Raw genomic sequence first — 15,791 nt, forward strand, 5'->3', positions numbered from 1 at the left:
AAATCAGAAGAAACAAGCGGAAAAGGCGTTGGTTCAAGCGCGGGACTATAAAGTTTCGAAGATTATGTGTACGTCTTACAACCTTAGACAAACAAAGTTGCTTCTATCATTAAGAAGAGAGTACTATGGAATGATGACGAGTATTCTGACTGGGCACTGCCTTCTGGCATCACATTCCTTAAATAAGGCTTGGTCAGTGGGTGCAGATGTAGGAAGTGAGCGCTAGTGGAGGAAACGATCTAGCACTTTTTGTACTTGTGCCTGCGCTTGCCAGGCTAATACTCCAGATATTAGGAGTGATACAGATGTCAGATCTAGAACCAGCAAATGGCATAAGTCCTATAGAACTTCTAGTATTTGCCAAGAGGACGGAGTTTTTTTATAACATAGGTCATGATTTTTTATAGGATTTTTCAAGTTGGTCATAAAATGAACTTCTGCTAAAACTACGGACTGATTCAATGTATATGAGGTCCACATGGACCGGCCAGTTAAACCTAACCTAATCTTGTGTATGATATATTCATATTGGTACCAGGATTATCTTTGCATAGGTAAGGTTTACCGTTGGGTTGAGAAAGCTGTGAAGCTATACAAGAATGCATTGTGCTTATCAACGGTTGGAATCCCATACATTTATTTGATCGTGACCCTGTATCATTGACACGCCGTGGCATTTTGTGCTGATGTGCAAAATAGTGCGGACGGAATATAGTCATAATTGTTTTTGACGCGATGCAAAAATCCAATCATTGCTCACAAAAAAACCCACCACAATTATTACGGTATATATTTTCAAAAAACTAGTTGTCAAAACTTGCATTTTGATTTTGTTGTCGAACTTTTGGTGGGATTGAAATGAAAGTAAAACGTTTTGTTGATAGCCTCTGGTAGTCAAACAGAAACTGATTTTTATTTGACAAAATTGATTCTTTTTATACAAATATTTCCTATATACTATAATATATATTTACACTAATACTTACAAACTAAATGTACAACATACATTCATATATGCAAGTCAGCAACCCATGCATATAGAGTCAGTATACAAGCCAAAGAACTATTCAGATACATATATACCTATGTACGTACATACTTAGTTCGCTGGGAAATGCAACTGATTGACAAACGTAAACAAATATGAATCATGCATACAAGAATGCATAAATACTTATTGGGTTCAAGTTGTTTGCACTCTTTATTTTGGGCAAAAGCATATGACGAAATGTGTGTACATATTAGAGGTTTACGCCGATTACTTTATCGGCGGCGGCGGCGAAGAATTGGTAAAATATCGGCGGAGGCGGCGAAGTCGGAGCGCCGGCTCACGCCGTCGTACTTGGTAAATAAATTTTGATCTCCACAAGTTTTTTCAATTACTCTCTGACCTTACAGAAATTTTGAAAATTGTATGGTTCTCAAATTTATATCCAGCAAATTTCTCCCAAATGCTTAGATTTAACACTTCCTGAATTTAAAGATTAAAATGAATATATTTATTGTATAATGACGTTTTTATTCAGATACATCTTGTAAGAACAGCTATTTTATGTCTATATTTTAGGCCACCAAAAATATGCTTCCAGTATTCATATAAAAAATACCTATTTGAAATTTTCTTTGCAAGATTCATAGTTATTGTGAATAAAAATAATTTTGTTTACGTTGTGCGGGCTGAGCTGTGACCGTTTATTTGTAACAGCAAGGCCAGCAATAGAAAAAACCCGCTCACAGGGTGTACTCGTTGCCGGAATACACAAAACTTTTTGTGCCAACTTAGATAATAGCGGCATTGCAGCAGCCTTTTCCCTCCAGAAATTTAAAACATTTCGGTTTGATGACAAACTCAACAGCAAATGGCATTCTGCTGATAAATTCATATTTTTTGAATTTGTAGAATACCTCTGCGCAATCTTCAATATTTTAGAGGAAGGTGGAGAAATATCTTTATAATTATTACCTTCTGTATTTTTTGAGTCATTAATAAGGGATTTATACATTTTAATTAAAAAATCTACCTTCGTAATATTTCTGTCGTTGCAGTAGTCCGTTGTTGCTGTTGTTGTTGTAGCAATGCTCGCCCCACCTAATAGCTGCGACCGATCACAAATTGTCATCAATATCCTCTAACGGGAGTCCAAGGAAACTTGCCGTTTCAACAGGGGTGGACCATAAGGAAAGGGGTGTTGGAGGCGTTGGTTCCACATTACAATTAAAGAGATGGTTGGTGTCATGTGGGGACACATTGCAAGCGGGGCATTCATTTTGTATGTCGGGGTTGATTCTGGATAGAGTTTAACCTGTTACAGTATCCAGAACGAAGTTGAGCAAGAGTGACACGCGTTTCCCTGGGGAGTATTCGTTCCTCTTCCGCGAGTTCTGGATATTTTTCTTCAAGTACTGGATTCACCGGGAAATTCCCGACATAAAGGTCTGACGCCTGTCTATGGAGTTCACCAAGGACCTGCTTGTGTTTTTTCGCTTCATACGGCTGGGTTCTCAGGTGCCGTATTTCCTCAAAATGCTTACGGCCTTAGGCCCCTAGGCGGTGCTGGTTCGTTAATCAGATGTCTGTTGGGATGCCCAGGTTTCTGGGTATTCAACAGAAACTGTTTGGTCAGCATCTCATTTCTCTCCCTGATGGGGTGTATTCTCGCCTCATTATTCAGATGGTGTTCTGGGGACATAAGAAGACAGCCCGTGGTGATTCTGAGAGCAGTATTTTGGCAGGCCTGTAGTTTCTTCCAGTGGGTAGTTTTTAGGCTTGGCGACCATATGGGTGACGCGTAGCACGTAATCGGCTGGCTAATTGCTTTGTATGTGGTCATGAGCGTTTCTTTATCTTTTCCCCAGGTACTGCCAGCAAGGGATTTGAGGATTTTATTACGGCTCTGAATTCTCGGAACAATTGCGGTTGCGTGCGCACCAAAATGTAGATCCTGATCAAACGTCATACCCAAGATTTTGGGGTGTAGGGCAGTCGGTAGCGTAGCGCCATCGACGTGGATGTTCATTATGGTCGACATTTGGGGCGTCCATGTTGTAAATAAGGTCGCGGAAGATTTAGTCGGTGACAATGCTAGGTTTCGCGAGGCGAAAAAACTGGAGAGCTCAGGGAGATATCCGTTTATTTTATTGCATAGCTCATCGATCTCTGGGCCTGGGCCTGTGGCCATTATTGTGCAGTCATCGGCGTAGGAAACGATTGTGACTCCTTCCGGTGGTGAATGTAGTTTAGATATGTAGAAATTAAACAAAAGTGGGTATAGGACACCACCCTGTGGCACCCCCTGTTTAATTCTCCTTGGTTTTGATGTTTCGTTTCTGAATTGCACCGATGCCTGCCGACCACCCAGATAATTTGCGGTCCACCTTTTAAGACATGGGGGAAGGGTAGACCCTTCCAGGTCTTGCAGTAACGAGCCATGGTTTACCGTATCAAAGGCTTTTGATAGGTCTAGCGCTACGAGTACTGTTCTATGGTGGGGGTATTGATTCAAACCGCAATTTATCTGGGTGCTAATGACATTTAGCGCGGAGGTAGTGCTATGGAGTTTTCTGAAGCCATGCTGATGAGGGGCTTCAAGCGTCTTTGCCACTGGCGATAGGAGAGATATCGGACGATATGACTCACCTATGTTAGCTGGTTTCCCAGGCTTTAGTAGCGGGACCACCTTGGCCATTTTCCATTTCTCGGGTATGACAAAGGTGGAAAGAGACAGGTTGAAGACATGCGCTAAATATTTGAAACCCTCTTTCCCTAGGTTTTTAAGCATCGGCATGGCTATGCCGTCTGGGCCCACTGCTTTGGATGGTTTAGCGCGACCAATTGCGTCCTCAACCTCTCTAGCGGTGATGGTGACTGGTGACGCGCTGAATTTGTGTTTATGTGCGTGTCTATTGGCTCTCCGTCTATCTTTGTCAACCGTAGGATGCATTATATACTGTCGGCAGAAAGCGCTCGCGCATTTTTTCGCATCGGACAGCACCTTATCGCCAAAGGCGATGGAAACTTTGTCTTTGTGCTTAGTCGGATTCGATAGGGACTTTACGGTGGACCAAAGTTCACCTACACCGGTAGAGAGGTTACAAACTCTAAGGTGCTCTTCCCATTTCGCCCGCTTGTGTTCGTCCACAAGCAATCTGATGCGTTGGTTTATATCCCTTATTTGGGGGTCGCCTGGATCAAGCTGTCTTATAAGGTCGCGTTCCCTCGCTAAGCTCGCGGCCTCCGCCGGGCAGTGGGGCCGGATTTCGGGAATTCTCCCGGCGGGAATGAAATGTGCCGAGGCGGATTCAATGACCTTACGGGAAGGCACGCTCCCCTTGGCGGGCATCAGTCGGGATAGGGAGGGCAGCAAAGCTGCTATCTGTTGCAGATTTATATTCTTCCCAATTTCCTTTTTTGAAGTTTTTGAAAGTGCGTTTTTCGGTGACGATGAAGTCAGCGGTACGCTCGAACGAAATAAGTATGGGCAGGTGGTCGGATGCCAATGTTACTATCGGCTGCCAGTTGACGCAGTTTACGAGTTCTGCGCTCACGATTGAGATATCTGGCGAGCTATGGCAGCTTCCTACCATACGTGTAGGGGCGTCTCCGTTTATTGTGCAGAACGTCGTTTCTTCTATTTGATCCGCCAACATCTCACCCCTACTGTCCGCCCGCAAGTTTGAATGCCATAGGTCGTGATGGGCATTGAAATCGCCTAAGATAATGCGATTGTTGCCAGTGAGTAAGGCGTCGATATTAGGGCGGTATCCACTGGGGCAACAGGTGACAGGAGGGATGTAGATGTTGATGATTTCTAGACTTGCATCGCCTGACCGAACCGATAGGCCTTGACGTTCTAAGACATTGTCCCTGCGGTCGATGCCAGGATCAAATATATAATATTGCACAGAGTGGTGTATAATAAACGCGAGGCCGCCTCCATTTACGCTCTCGCGGTCTTTCCTGTGGACATTATAATCAGAGCAGGTCTGCAATGCAGATCTTGCTGTGAGTTTAGTCTCTTGAATCGCAGCAATGCGGATGTTGTGCCGCTTCATGAAATCGACTATCTCCGTAATCTTCCCAGTTAGTCCATTACAGTTTAACTGCAGAATTCTGAAGTGCATGAGGGGTGACGCCGCCACTCTAGTGGTAAGTGACGGGTGACTACGCCTAGGTTGTGGAAGGCCAGGACGCAATTGCTGGTGTGGCCTTGGGACTGGGCGCCCTCGGGCAAGCATTGGGGTACCCGGATGATTTGGGTTTGCGACCTGGCAACATGGCGCGATGAAACCCTTCGAGGGGTTGCCGTCGCGGAGACCAGAACATCTAGGAAAGTGGCACCACCCAAGGCAGGAGCTGCATTGAGCGGATGTCGCAAACCTATATATTCTGTGCTGGCAGACGGTGCAAACAGAGGTAGGGATTAAGAGTCTGTTTCCCTGACCTGCAAGATTGCTGCCAGAAAAGAGGGGGGAGAATAATACGGGGGCAGGGGCTGTTGCTCAGCATTGCTACCAGCTCTACTACGAAGGTAGTAGTTATGAGTGGTTACAGCTGTTTGAGTTGTTGGCGCCGTGGGGCGCGAGCAGCAGCGGGTACTTTTTGTGGCTTGCTGAGCAGCGAGGCTGCTGGAAGGTAGTGGGGGGGGGGCGCTTAGGCATAGACTACGGGACGCCCTTGGGCGTGAGCAGCAAGGAGCCACAAAAGATTTCTAAAAGTTACGTGGACGTCGGGTTTTGGGATCAAGCCCAGAACAACCTTTTCGATGCAATCGTCCCTTGCACGAGACACACTGAACAGAGTATGACCGTCCTAAAAAGATTCTTTTCTGGCAAATGCAGCAAAACCATTTCTCAGGACCGGGGTCAGGAGACGGACCCGGATTGGGTTCGATACATTCCCGGAGTAAGAGAATATGTAGCAGTCCTGCTGCAAGGAGCTGCTGGGAGGATGACAATTTGTGGGAGGGACGAAACAAATTAAATGGGGTCACACTGAAATGACAGTCCTTGGTCGGGAAAAATGCCGAGTCGCTCCGGTACATAGAACCGACTGCCATGGGAAGCGTGCAATAGTCCGTGACACAATCCAGTGTGCTGAAGCGCGGATCCAGCAGCGCTGCGCACACTAATATATCATTTATTGGAAATCTATAGTCTAGTTTGCTTATTATCTTATTTGTAATTTTGTGAATTAAATGCAACTGTGAAAAGTTTGCATTATTCTCATCCAAATCAATGTCGACGTTCTCAGATAATATTTTCACTATCTCCGTTCGAATAATTAATGCAAGAGAAATATATGGATATGAATCGCCAGACAAAATGTTCACAGCATCTTTGAATTTTTGTAAAAAGTCCTTCAACTTGTACATAAGCTGTGCTTCAGCTTCTACTAAAACCAAGTCAGTTTTATTACAGTTTTTCAGCAATTTATTTATTGCGGCTCTTTTAGACCCAAGACTATCAAGCATTGACAGAACGCTGTGCCATCTTGCTGCGACCGCGTTTTTTAGAGTGACATTTCTTTTGTCCATCAAACTACCATGTAAGTCATTAGGATTGTTGATGTGCTTATACGTTTCTAACGGAACATCGTCTAGTGGACCAAATCCGTCATCGTAGTCGACGCAACACGAGTCTTCGGAAGCAAAGAGTTCCTCCAAGTTGTCAATATTTGCTAAAATTTCGTTTTGTATTGTATCAGCTTGGCATCTTAAAACATCTGTTTTAAAACTAAGGGCCCTTGCAATACTTTTGCACTTCGCAATTAAGTTGCTTACTTCAGGGACGGAATTATAGCCATCTATAGTAAGCAAATTATGTAGCCCATGCCCAAGGCAGAAATGGTTGTTGATGCAACCTAAATCAATGGCTTTTTTAATGTTACTACTTTGATCAGTGACAACAAAATTGGTTCCCAGTTTTAATTTGAAAAAATCTGTTACTTGTTCAAGTTCTGTTCAAATGTTATTGCCAGTGTGAGACTTTGAAATGTATTTTGTTTCCAAGGTGAGATTTTCCAACAGGAAATTTTTGTCGAGATAATGAAAAGTAAATGTAATATAATTTCTTCTTCGAAAATTATCAGTCCACAAAGCAAATGTTAGTGCAAAATGTTCCTGGCCAGAGATTTTTTGTCGAAATGTGTTTAAAACGCATTCATAAACATCATCTAACGCTGTTGTTGAAATGGTTTTGAAATGTGGTATATCACCATCAGCTAATACAACTTTGTATTTTTTTAGGAAGTCTTTTATTCCATTATTGGAAATTGTATGGAACGGTACTAAATCTCGTGCCATCCACAATGCCAAGTCTCTTCCCAATAGCCATTTGCAATCCGTTGAAGATTTTTTAGGACATTTTTTAAAAAAGTTTGATATGTTAGAACTACTTTCAGCATCGAAATCACGAATATTGTGTTGATTTTTTAAGTGCCTCGTTAGATTCCCTGTAGAAACGTTTTTGCTATATGACTGGATCTTGGAACTAAAATATTTGTTACTTGTGAAATAGAAAAAGTACTAGGCTCAAAATTTACCATGAAAAAATTATGAATGAATCCTCATTTTTCCGTTTTGTTAGACAAAGGTTGCAAAAAACTTTTTCTTTTTCAATAGTTTTTCCAACTTGAAATTTGTAGTTTGATTATGTAATCCTTCACTGCCTTTTCCATTTTTAAGTTACAGGCCGATAAAGCAGAACGAAAATGCAAAAAATTTAAGAACAAATTAGTTAGCTTTTATGCATTTTCACATAATAGACGCTTTCCTACATAACATATTTTTATTATAAGTCTTCATTAATTAAAGATGTTGGTACATCAAACAAAAGCTACTTGCACTATCTACTAATAATAAAATGGGTAATTCTATACGACAGCATGACACTGCTAATACGCGTCCAAAAATATCGAATGAGGTGTCGAAAGACGCCTATTAATCTCGAGAACAATAATCCGAAACTGGAAAATAAATAATTTTATCTCTGTCCGGAGATATTTGCAGTTGAAGTTGGCGATTTTCATGTGGTTGTTGTTGTGATTGTACCCACAAAAAAATTGTGCATCACCGTGGCCGAAGGCCGCCAACGCAAAAAGATGTTCTGCGCAAAAATACTATGGATTTCACTCCCAGTTTCGGAGCGACCCGTGGTTTTTTTTCGGTTTTTCGTTAATATCTTTTGAACGGGTTAAAATTTTTATTCTCCGCCTTCGGATTATTAATACTGATGTCAAGACGCGCCGTTTGATACCTCTCTCGATATTTTTGGACGCGCATTAGCAGTGTCATGCTGTCGTAAAAAATTACCAATATTTGGTAGAGAAACCCTCCCAGATGACAAAATCAAATGCTTCACCTTCCGGATGCTTCTAGTTCTTGACATAGTTGAAGTTTTTCTTTTCCACCTTCGGCACCCCTCCCGATATTTTCGGACGCGATTTTGCAGTCGACCGCTGTTGTACACTTTTACCTTACCTTTAACAATTTACTTAAGTACTATAATAAAAAATGTAAGAAAGTGACAAGAAATTGTCCACTTATTTTTCCACTAAATTCCACTTAAAAGAGATCTTATATTTTAAATTTTTATTCAAACCTCTGGGGTATGAAATGCATACCTAATATATGTTGTTTTTAGAAAATAACTTTAAGCCGATCTAAAAAAATTTATTTTGGTATTAGTGTTCTTAATGCTATAGCAACACGAGTCATTTGATACCCATTTTTATAACATCGAACCCATTTTCGATGTAGATAATCAGCATTATATAGCCTAAAATAAGTACAAAATATAGTCCCGCGCCGGACGCCGCGCTGACGCGCCGATATTTTTGACATTCGGCGGCGGCGTGCGAAAAACGACCAAAATCGGCGGCGGCGGCGGCGTTTATCGGCGGCGTATATCTCTAGTACATATGTATATATGAATTTAATGTAATGTAAGCAAAGTGAATTTTAAGACATACTACAGGATATACCGGATGACCCTCCCCCCTTCCCCATCACGGTAAATCAGAGAATGCACATATAAATTTAATTCATACATTTAACTATTTTTTTATAATTTCTTTCTTTCAGTTTCTCGGGTTCGATATAATCAAAAGTGGGAAGTCGTAGAATTTAAATTCGCGCACAGTTATCTTACTATAGTGCGTTCTATTATGCATTTATATATTCGTGGTTGTGATTGGATCAGTGAGCACAGCCCCGAAATTTTAGAGCACAAACTGAATGCTGAAAAGATGAGAAGGCCCTTCGAAATTACAATAACGATACATCACGTCGTTCAATGTTCGAACAATCAAAACTTTACACATATAAGAAAGCTCGTCGAGTCTCATCAACGCATTCCATCAGGTAGAGGACAGTGGGTACAATTTGAAATAAAAAATATACCTCCAAGTTGGAGAAACAACAACGCAGTAACGATGAGGTTTGTAATTAAAACACAGGAGCGGTGGATGCGCCATTTTTTAGCAATCGACCCAGGCGACAGTCAGGATAAGCGATACGTAAGTATTTTCTAGTGAAATAATTTAAGTAACTATATTCCTGTAAGGTACATAATTCAGGGATGACAAATACTAGTCAATAACTGGTCTGATACCCATAAAATTTTAAATCGATAATTTTGTAGCAAGTACTGAATAGATATCGGTAAAAAATATCGAAACACGTTTTATCGAAAAATTTACTCCCGCAAATTTGATTCTGCGCTCAATTTATCACTTTTAAACAAATAAATAAATATATACAAATTGCGATATACCTCTGAGAAAATATGGGCCAAGCCTCTCATCCAAATTGCGTCGTACTACTTTTTAACTTATAAATAAAAATAAATGTAAGGCGCGAGATCTAAGGCCGAGCTTCTCTTCCAATTTGCGTCGTGCTCCTCTTGATTTTCCTCACAAATTGGCCGGACGGGACCTACATATTTTATGCCGACTGGCAGATGAGTTTTCACTGAGAGCTTTTCATGGCAGAAATACACCCGGAGCGCTTGCCAAACTCTGCCGAGGGGCGACCCCGCTTAGAAAAATTTTCTTCTAATTTAATAACCTTATTTCTAAAATTTTTGATGTTGCTCTGTCCGGGGTGCGAACCCAGGGCATACGGTGTGGTAGGCGGAGCACGCTACCATCACACCGCGGTGGCCGCCACTTTTTAACTTACCCTAGCGATATCTGCAAGCAGATGAATTTTCGGTATACCCTTTTTAATGCGGAAATACACTCGGAGTGTTTACAGAACCACTGTCGACGGCCGACCCTGCTTAGCCAAATTTAACCTTTAAAAAAAATGACGTCTTCCATTTTGCTTTTAAGGAATCTTGAGCACAAGACCTTTGGAAAGGTAGCCCGTTATCGCCACTCCACGGCGGCTGTCTTCTTCTTCAAGCAGCCATTCGCCACATTCAATTGGTTGAATCAATCACAAATTGTCATCAATATCCTCTAGCAAAGGACCAAGGAAGCTTGTACATTCAACAAGGTTCGACCGAAGAGACATGGGTATTAGAGGCGTGGGTTCCAAATTGCAATTGAAAAAATGGCTGGTGTCATGTGGTGACACATGATGTGCGTCCACAGTTTTCAACCGGTCTTGAAGAATTGATATTTGAATATACTATGTATTTTATATATTAATCTAAACGCCTCTCATTAGAAAAAATTTTAGTTCGATATATCTTCGCAACTATATGAAGAATGTATCCAATATTCAATATAGAGTTTCAATATATAAGGAAATTGGGACGGGCAAGATAGAGGGAATTGGTGCGGAAGTGGGAGTTGGGGTCGGATGGTAGAGGAAGACTAGGAAGTTCAGACGAGAGTGGCAGCGGGAAGGGAGGACCACTTTTTTGGCATGGGCACACCAGTTTTCGCTCAGAAAAAAAATATGCCGGGCACGGTAGTCTGTTATACATAAGTCACGTGCATGAAAAATGAAACAACCACATAACAACATCCAACTATTTTTCAGAAATACATATCTTTTAACACAAGCAAAATTTTTTTTGGATACGTAAACTAGTCCCTTAATTTTTGAGATATCTTGATTAAATTTAATGAGCTGGTATATTTATATGGTTTTCCGTTAGATATTTCACGAAATCGATTGGAGTGGAATACATTGTTCTCTAAAAAATCGTTAAGGTCGGCCCTATATTATATATCCCATACAGCGAACTGCTCAGATACGAGGGGTTTCCTTCTTTCTTCCTAGAAGTTTAAAATTCTACCAGGCGCTGAAGTATATGACACACATTGTTGTCAGAAAAATCATCAATCGCCGTGGTGTGATGGTAGCGTGCTACGCTAACTACACCGAAGACCCTGGGTCCACGCCCCGGTTAAAGCAACATCAAAATTTTAGAAATTAGAAAAGAACAAGGTTTTTAGAAGAAATTGTTTAAGCGCGGTCGCCCTCGGCAGTGTTTTGCAAGTACTCCGAGTGTATTTCTGCCATGAAAAGCTCTCAGTGAAAGCTCATCTGTCTTGTAGATGCCGTTCGGAGCTGGCATAAAACGAGTAGATCCCGTCCCGCCAATTTGTAGGAAAAATTAAAAAAGGAGCACGACGCAAATTGCAAGAGAAGCTCGGCCTAATATCTCTTCGGAGGTTATCGTATCTTACATTTATTTATTTACTCCCAGAGGAGCTAAAGCAATGCCGTGATACGAAGTCGAGGATAAGGCTCAGAGTGAGATGCCACTCAGCAACAACAAATAACAGCAATATCCAGCAACACCAGCATCTATCAAATACCACATTTGCATTCCAAGTTTTTTTTTCAACACAACTTTTAATCAAATTATATATCTTCATCAATTAATGTTTTTTACATTGTATTTAATCGTGCATCTGATTTTGTATATATATAAATTTATACTAGCATTTTGTGCTTAGAAGCAGGGAAACTCTAAAATTTTGGCGGCCTTTTTTTGTACACTCATACTAATTATTCCAAAAAAGGAAAGGCAGTAACCTCAAGTTTGCATATCGCGCCTTTTGCCTATCTGGAACAAACCTCAACCGCGGTAAGATTGTCCGGGCATATCTGAAGTACTACCTTAACACTGCTCTATATGGGTTAATATAACTACAAACATCGTATGGTTACGAATTCTGGGGATTTCTGATATTTATGCACCTCCTGCAACGTTCGGATCGCTAAACTGTTGAATAAATCACTCCAGTATTCAGTATTGCAAACTAGTCTTTATTTAAAATACTTTGAGAGTAGTACTTCACAACTATACTTAACAACCAATAGCATGCTTAAATCAAAACTGATTAATCATTCTTGAGCTTGCGCTGCTTTTATACTCTCTGTTGCCTCGTCCGCACATTTCTACCAGAAACGATATAATAGAGAGACATTGCATAGACGAAAAATAGTGTGAGGCGAGCTTCACAAAATTCTAGTAGGTCACATTCACCACTTACCACAGCAGAATTTGTTAAACTACCACTGTCTGTATTTGTTATTTAACAATTATTTGTACACTTTTTATTCAACTAATGTGTTCAGAATTTTAACTTTTACTCACTAAAACTCCAATCAGTGTATTTCTGTGCTTAAATTATGTTAAAAATTGTGTTAAAGTTTTTGGTGTGGTGAAAGTCACCTACTAGAATTTTGTTACGCTCCGCTGCTTTCCACCGAAGTTCGCGCATGCAATATCTTTATATTCCAAAATTTTTGTTTCTACTAGGGTCTAAACGTTTGACCTTCTAGAACAGTTGTATCTCGTGCTTGGTAATTGAGCTATATGCGTGTGTATGTGTGAGTAACAACTTCGGCTAATGACTACATGTGTGTGAGTAAGTTATCTCTTCGTTGCCTTCTATCTATGTGTATAAATGAAGATTGATGTGTTCATGTACACAAGTGTAGCTTGCTTTAATGTTTTTGTTGTTGTGCCTTTATCTTTTAATAGTTTAGCGATGCTAAAATTCACCAAATTGCCCTCCACCTAAGTCGAATCGTCCCGATCAAGCAAATCTTTTGATCTAAATTCTGCCAGCTTTCCATACGAACAAATGCGATAAACTACATCGTTGATCCGTTTTACAACTTTGTATGGGCTCTCCCAAATACACTGCAATTTCGGGGACAAACCTTTTTTTCGTTGTGGGTTGTATAACAGCACCAAATCTCTTTCCCGAAAACCTTCCGAATTAATTGCTTTATCATATCTGGCTTTCATCTTGTCACTCATAATCTTGGTTCGTAGTCTTACAAGATCGTGTATTTCCCTCATCTCTTCCTCCAAGACACCAGTGGATTTCTTGGCATTTCTCTATGCATTTATCCCAAACTTCGACAGTCGAAGTTCATTGCCAAAAATTACCTTTGCGGGGGTTTGGCCCGTTGTCTCATGCACTGCCGATCGGTAAGTCATCAAGAATAATGATATGTGTGTATCCCTCTCTTCCACTAAACTTTGGGGCTCTTGAACTCTCGTTAGATGATATTGAACTTGGGATTCGTCAAATCAAGATGTCGTCACAGACTGATGTCGATGGGTTGTCGTCTCACCTTTTTAAAAACTGCGCAGCTCTCGCCTACCCGATCTGGCTGCTTTTCAATAAATCCCTTGAGCAAGGCGTCTTCATTGATGCATGGAAAATCTCCTTTATCACGCCAGTTTTTAAATCTGGCAATAAAAACGATATTTCCAATTATCGCCCTATTTCTAAAATTTCCACTGTCTCAAAACTTTTTGAATGCATAGTGAAAAATAAAATTTTTTCTCCATTCATCGTCTCATCTCTGTTGATCAGCATGGATTCATGTCTGGGAGATCAACCACTTCTAATTTAGCAGTTTTCTCCGAATACTGCATTGAAGCCTTTAGTAACTGCGCCCAAGTTGACACAGTGTATACGGATTTTTCGAAAGCGTTTGATAAAGTTAACCATCGTATTTTGTTATCAAAGTTACAAAGTTTTGGTTTTCATTCAAATTTTTTAAATTGGATTAAATCGTATCTTTCTAATAGATCATGTGAAGTTGTAGTTGATGGGGTGTCCTCGTATTCTTTTATTGCCTCCTCTGGGGTTCCTCAGGGAAGTATATTGGGTCCGATTCTTTTTGTGATGTTCATCAATGATATTACTACTTGTTTTAAATATTCTAAATTTCTCTTGTATGCTGATGACATGAAGATTTTTAGCAAAATAACGTGTTCCTCTGACTCGACGAAACTTCAGAGTGATCTTGACAATGTTGTAGCTTGGTGTCAGAAAAATATGCTTCCCTTAAATATTAAAAAATGCTCCCATGTCTCCTATTCCAAGTCCCGAACTCTTATCCCTACTTCATATTTTATTGGTGGCTCACAACTAGACATTGTTTCTAAAATCACTGATCTTGGGGTGGTCTTTGATTCCAAGTTTACTTTTCATAGCCATCTTAACTATACCATAGCTAAGTCGTACTCTATGCTGGCTTTTGTCAGACGTTTCACTTCAGATTTCTCCGATCCGTATACTTTAAAGACACTCTTTACTTCACTTGTACGCTCGAAACTAGAATATGCTGCTTTTATTTGGCGTCCGTATTATTCTTGTCATATTAGTCGATTGGAGAGAGTTCAGAAAATCTTTATTAAGTATGCTCTGCGACCCCTTCATTTTAAACTTCCGGTTCCTGCTTATGAGTCTAGATGTTTGCTTATCGGTCTTAAGACACTAAATTGTAGGAGAACCTTCTTATCTCTAACTTTAATTTTTAATTTGATATCTGGGGTGGTGGACTGCCCCTTTTTACTTGAACATATTTTCTTTGTTATTCCTAATATTTCTTTAAGGAATCATGCCACATTTTATGTGGGGCTGGCGAGGACTAATTATGCTGCCAATGCTCCTGTTGTCAGAGCTCTTAAAGAGTTTAATTTGCTTCCGAAATCTTCAGTTTTGGATTTCTCCTTTTGTGAAAATAGGTTTAAAATGCTACTTAATGACCAGTTAAGTTAGTTGGTATTTGCCTACATTTGTAATTAGTCTGTAAGAAATGTAACAATTTCAAGATTAAATAAATAAATAGATAAATAGATTATGGAAATTGTCCACTACTGGGATGCAATGCAGTTGTTCGTGTTTTTCGAATGCCCAATGTCTTACACAGTTCTTGAAATATAGCTGATTCAAAATGTCTCCCTTGGTCAGAATGTAGCTCCATTGGTACACCATACCGTGCAACCCAATTGTGTGTAAACACTTCTGCTCCTGCTTCCGCTTCCTGATTTTGAATTAGGTATACCTCTGGCCATTTGCTGAAATAATCGATAACACCAGTACGTATTTCTTTCCGCGGTTGCTAGTAGGAAATGGACCTGCGACATCCATGGTGATCCTTTTAAATGGTGCATCTGAAATATACTGATTCAGCTTACTTCGTGTTTTGGGCCCTTTCTCCACTCTATTTGGTTTTCGTTTCGTTCGAGCCCATGCATAACTGTGAAAGACCTGTATCTTCTAGCTGACACTTCCTTAGTTGTTCCTTGTCCCATTCATTCGTACACGATATAGTCATTAGCCGGACATCTATTATGCCTTCCTTAGCCTCAGCTGTCGAACAGTGTTAACATTCCAAATTATATAGTATTCGTGACTTTTCATCGGCATTCCCATGGGTACTACCTTTTCGATGCTCAATAGAAAAGTTATAGCTTTGTAGTCGCTCGATCCACCGTGCCATTTGTCCTTATGGATTACATAACTGCAGGAGCCATTTGAACGCCTCGTGATCTGTCTTGACGTGGAATCGCTGGCCGTA

The 15,791-nt window shown here is 40.5% G+C and overlaps 1 protein-coding gene across 1 annotated transcript in view; it reads left to right on the forward strand.

Annotated features, from left to right (window-relative positions):
* The window catches only part of LOC137234831 (uncharacterized), a 708,540-nt gene that overhangs the window by 221,731 nt on the left and 471,018 nt on the right, over window positions 1–15,791 (forward strand). Inside the window, exon 2 of the mRNA XM_067758214.1 lies at window positions 9,081–9,514. Coding sequence (XP_067614315.1) covers window positions 9,081–9,514 — 434 coding nt within the window. The remainder of the gene's footprint in view (window positions 1–9,080; window positions 9,515–15,791) is intronic.

Source organism: Eurosta solidaginis, chromosome X (genome assembly GCF_040869045.1).
Source record: "Eurosta solidaginis isolate ZX-2024a chromosome X, ASM4086904v1, whole genome shotgun sequence".
NCBI lineage: Eukaryota > Metazoa > Arthropoda > Insecta > Diptera > Tephritidae > Eurosta > Eurosta solidaginis.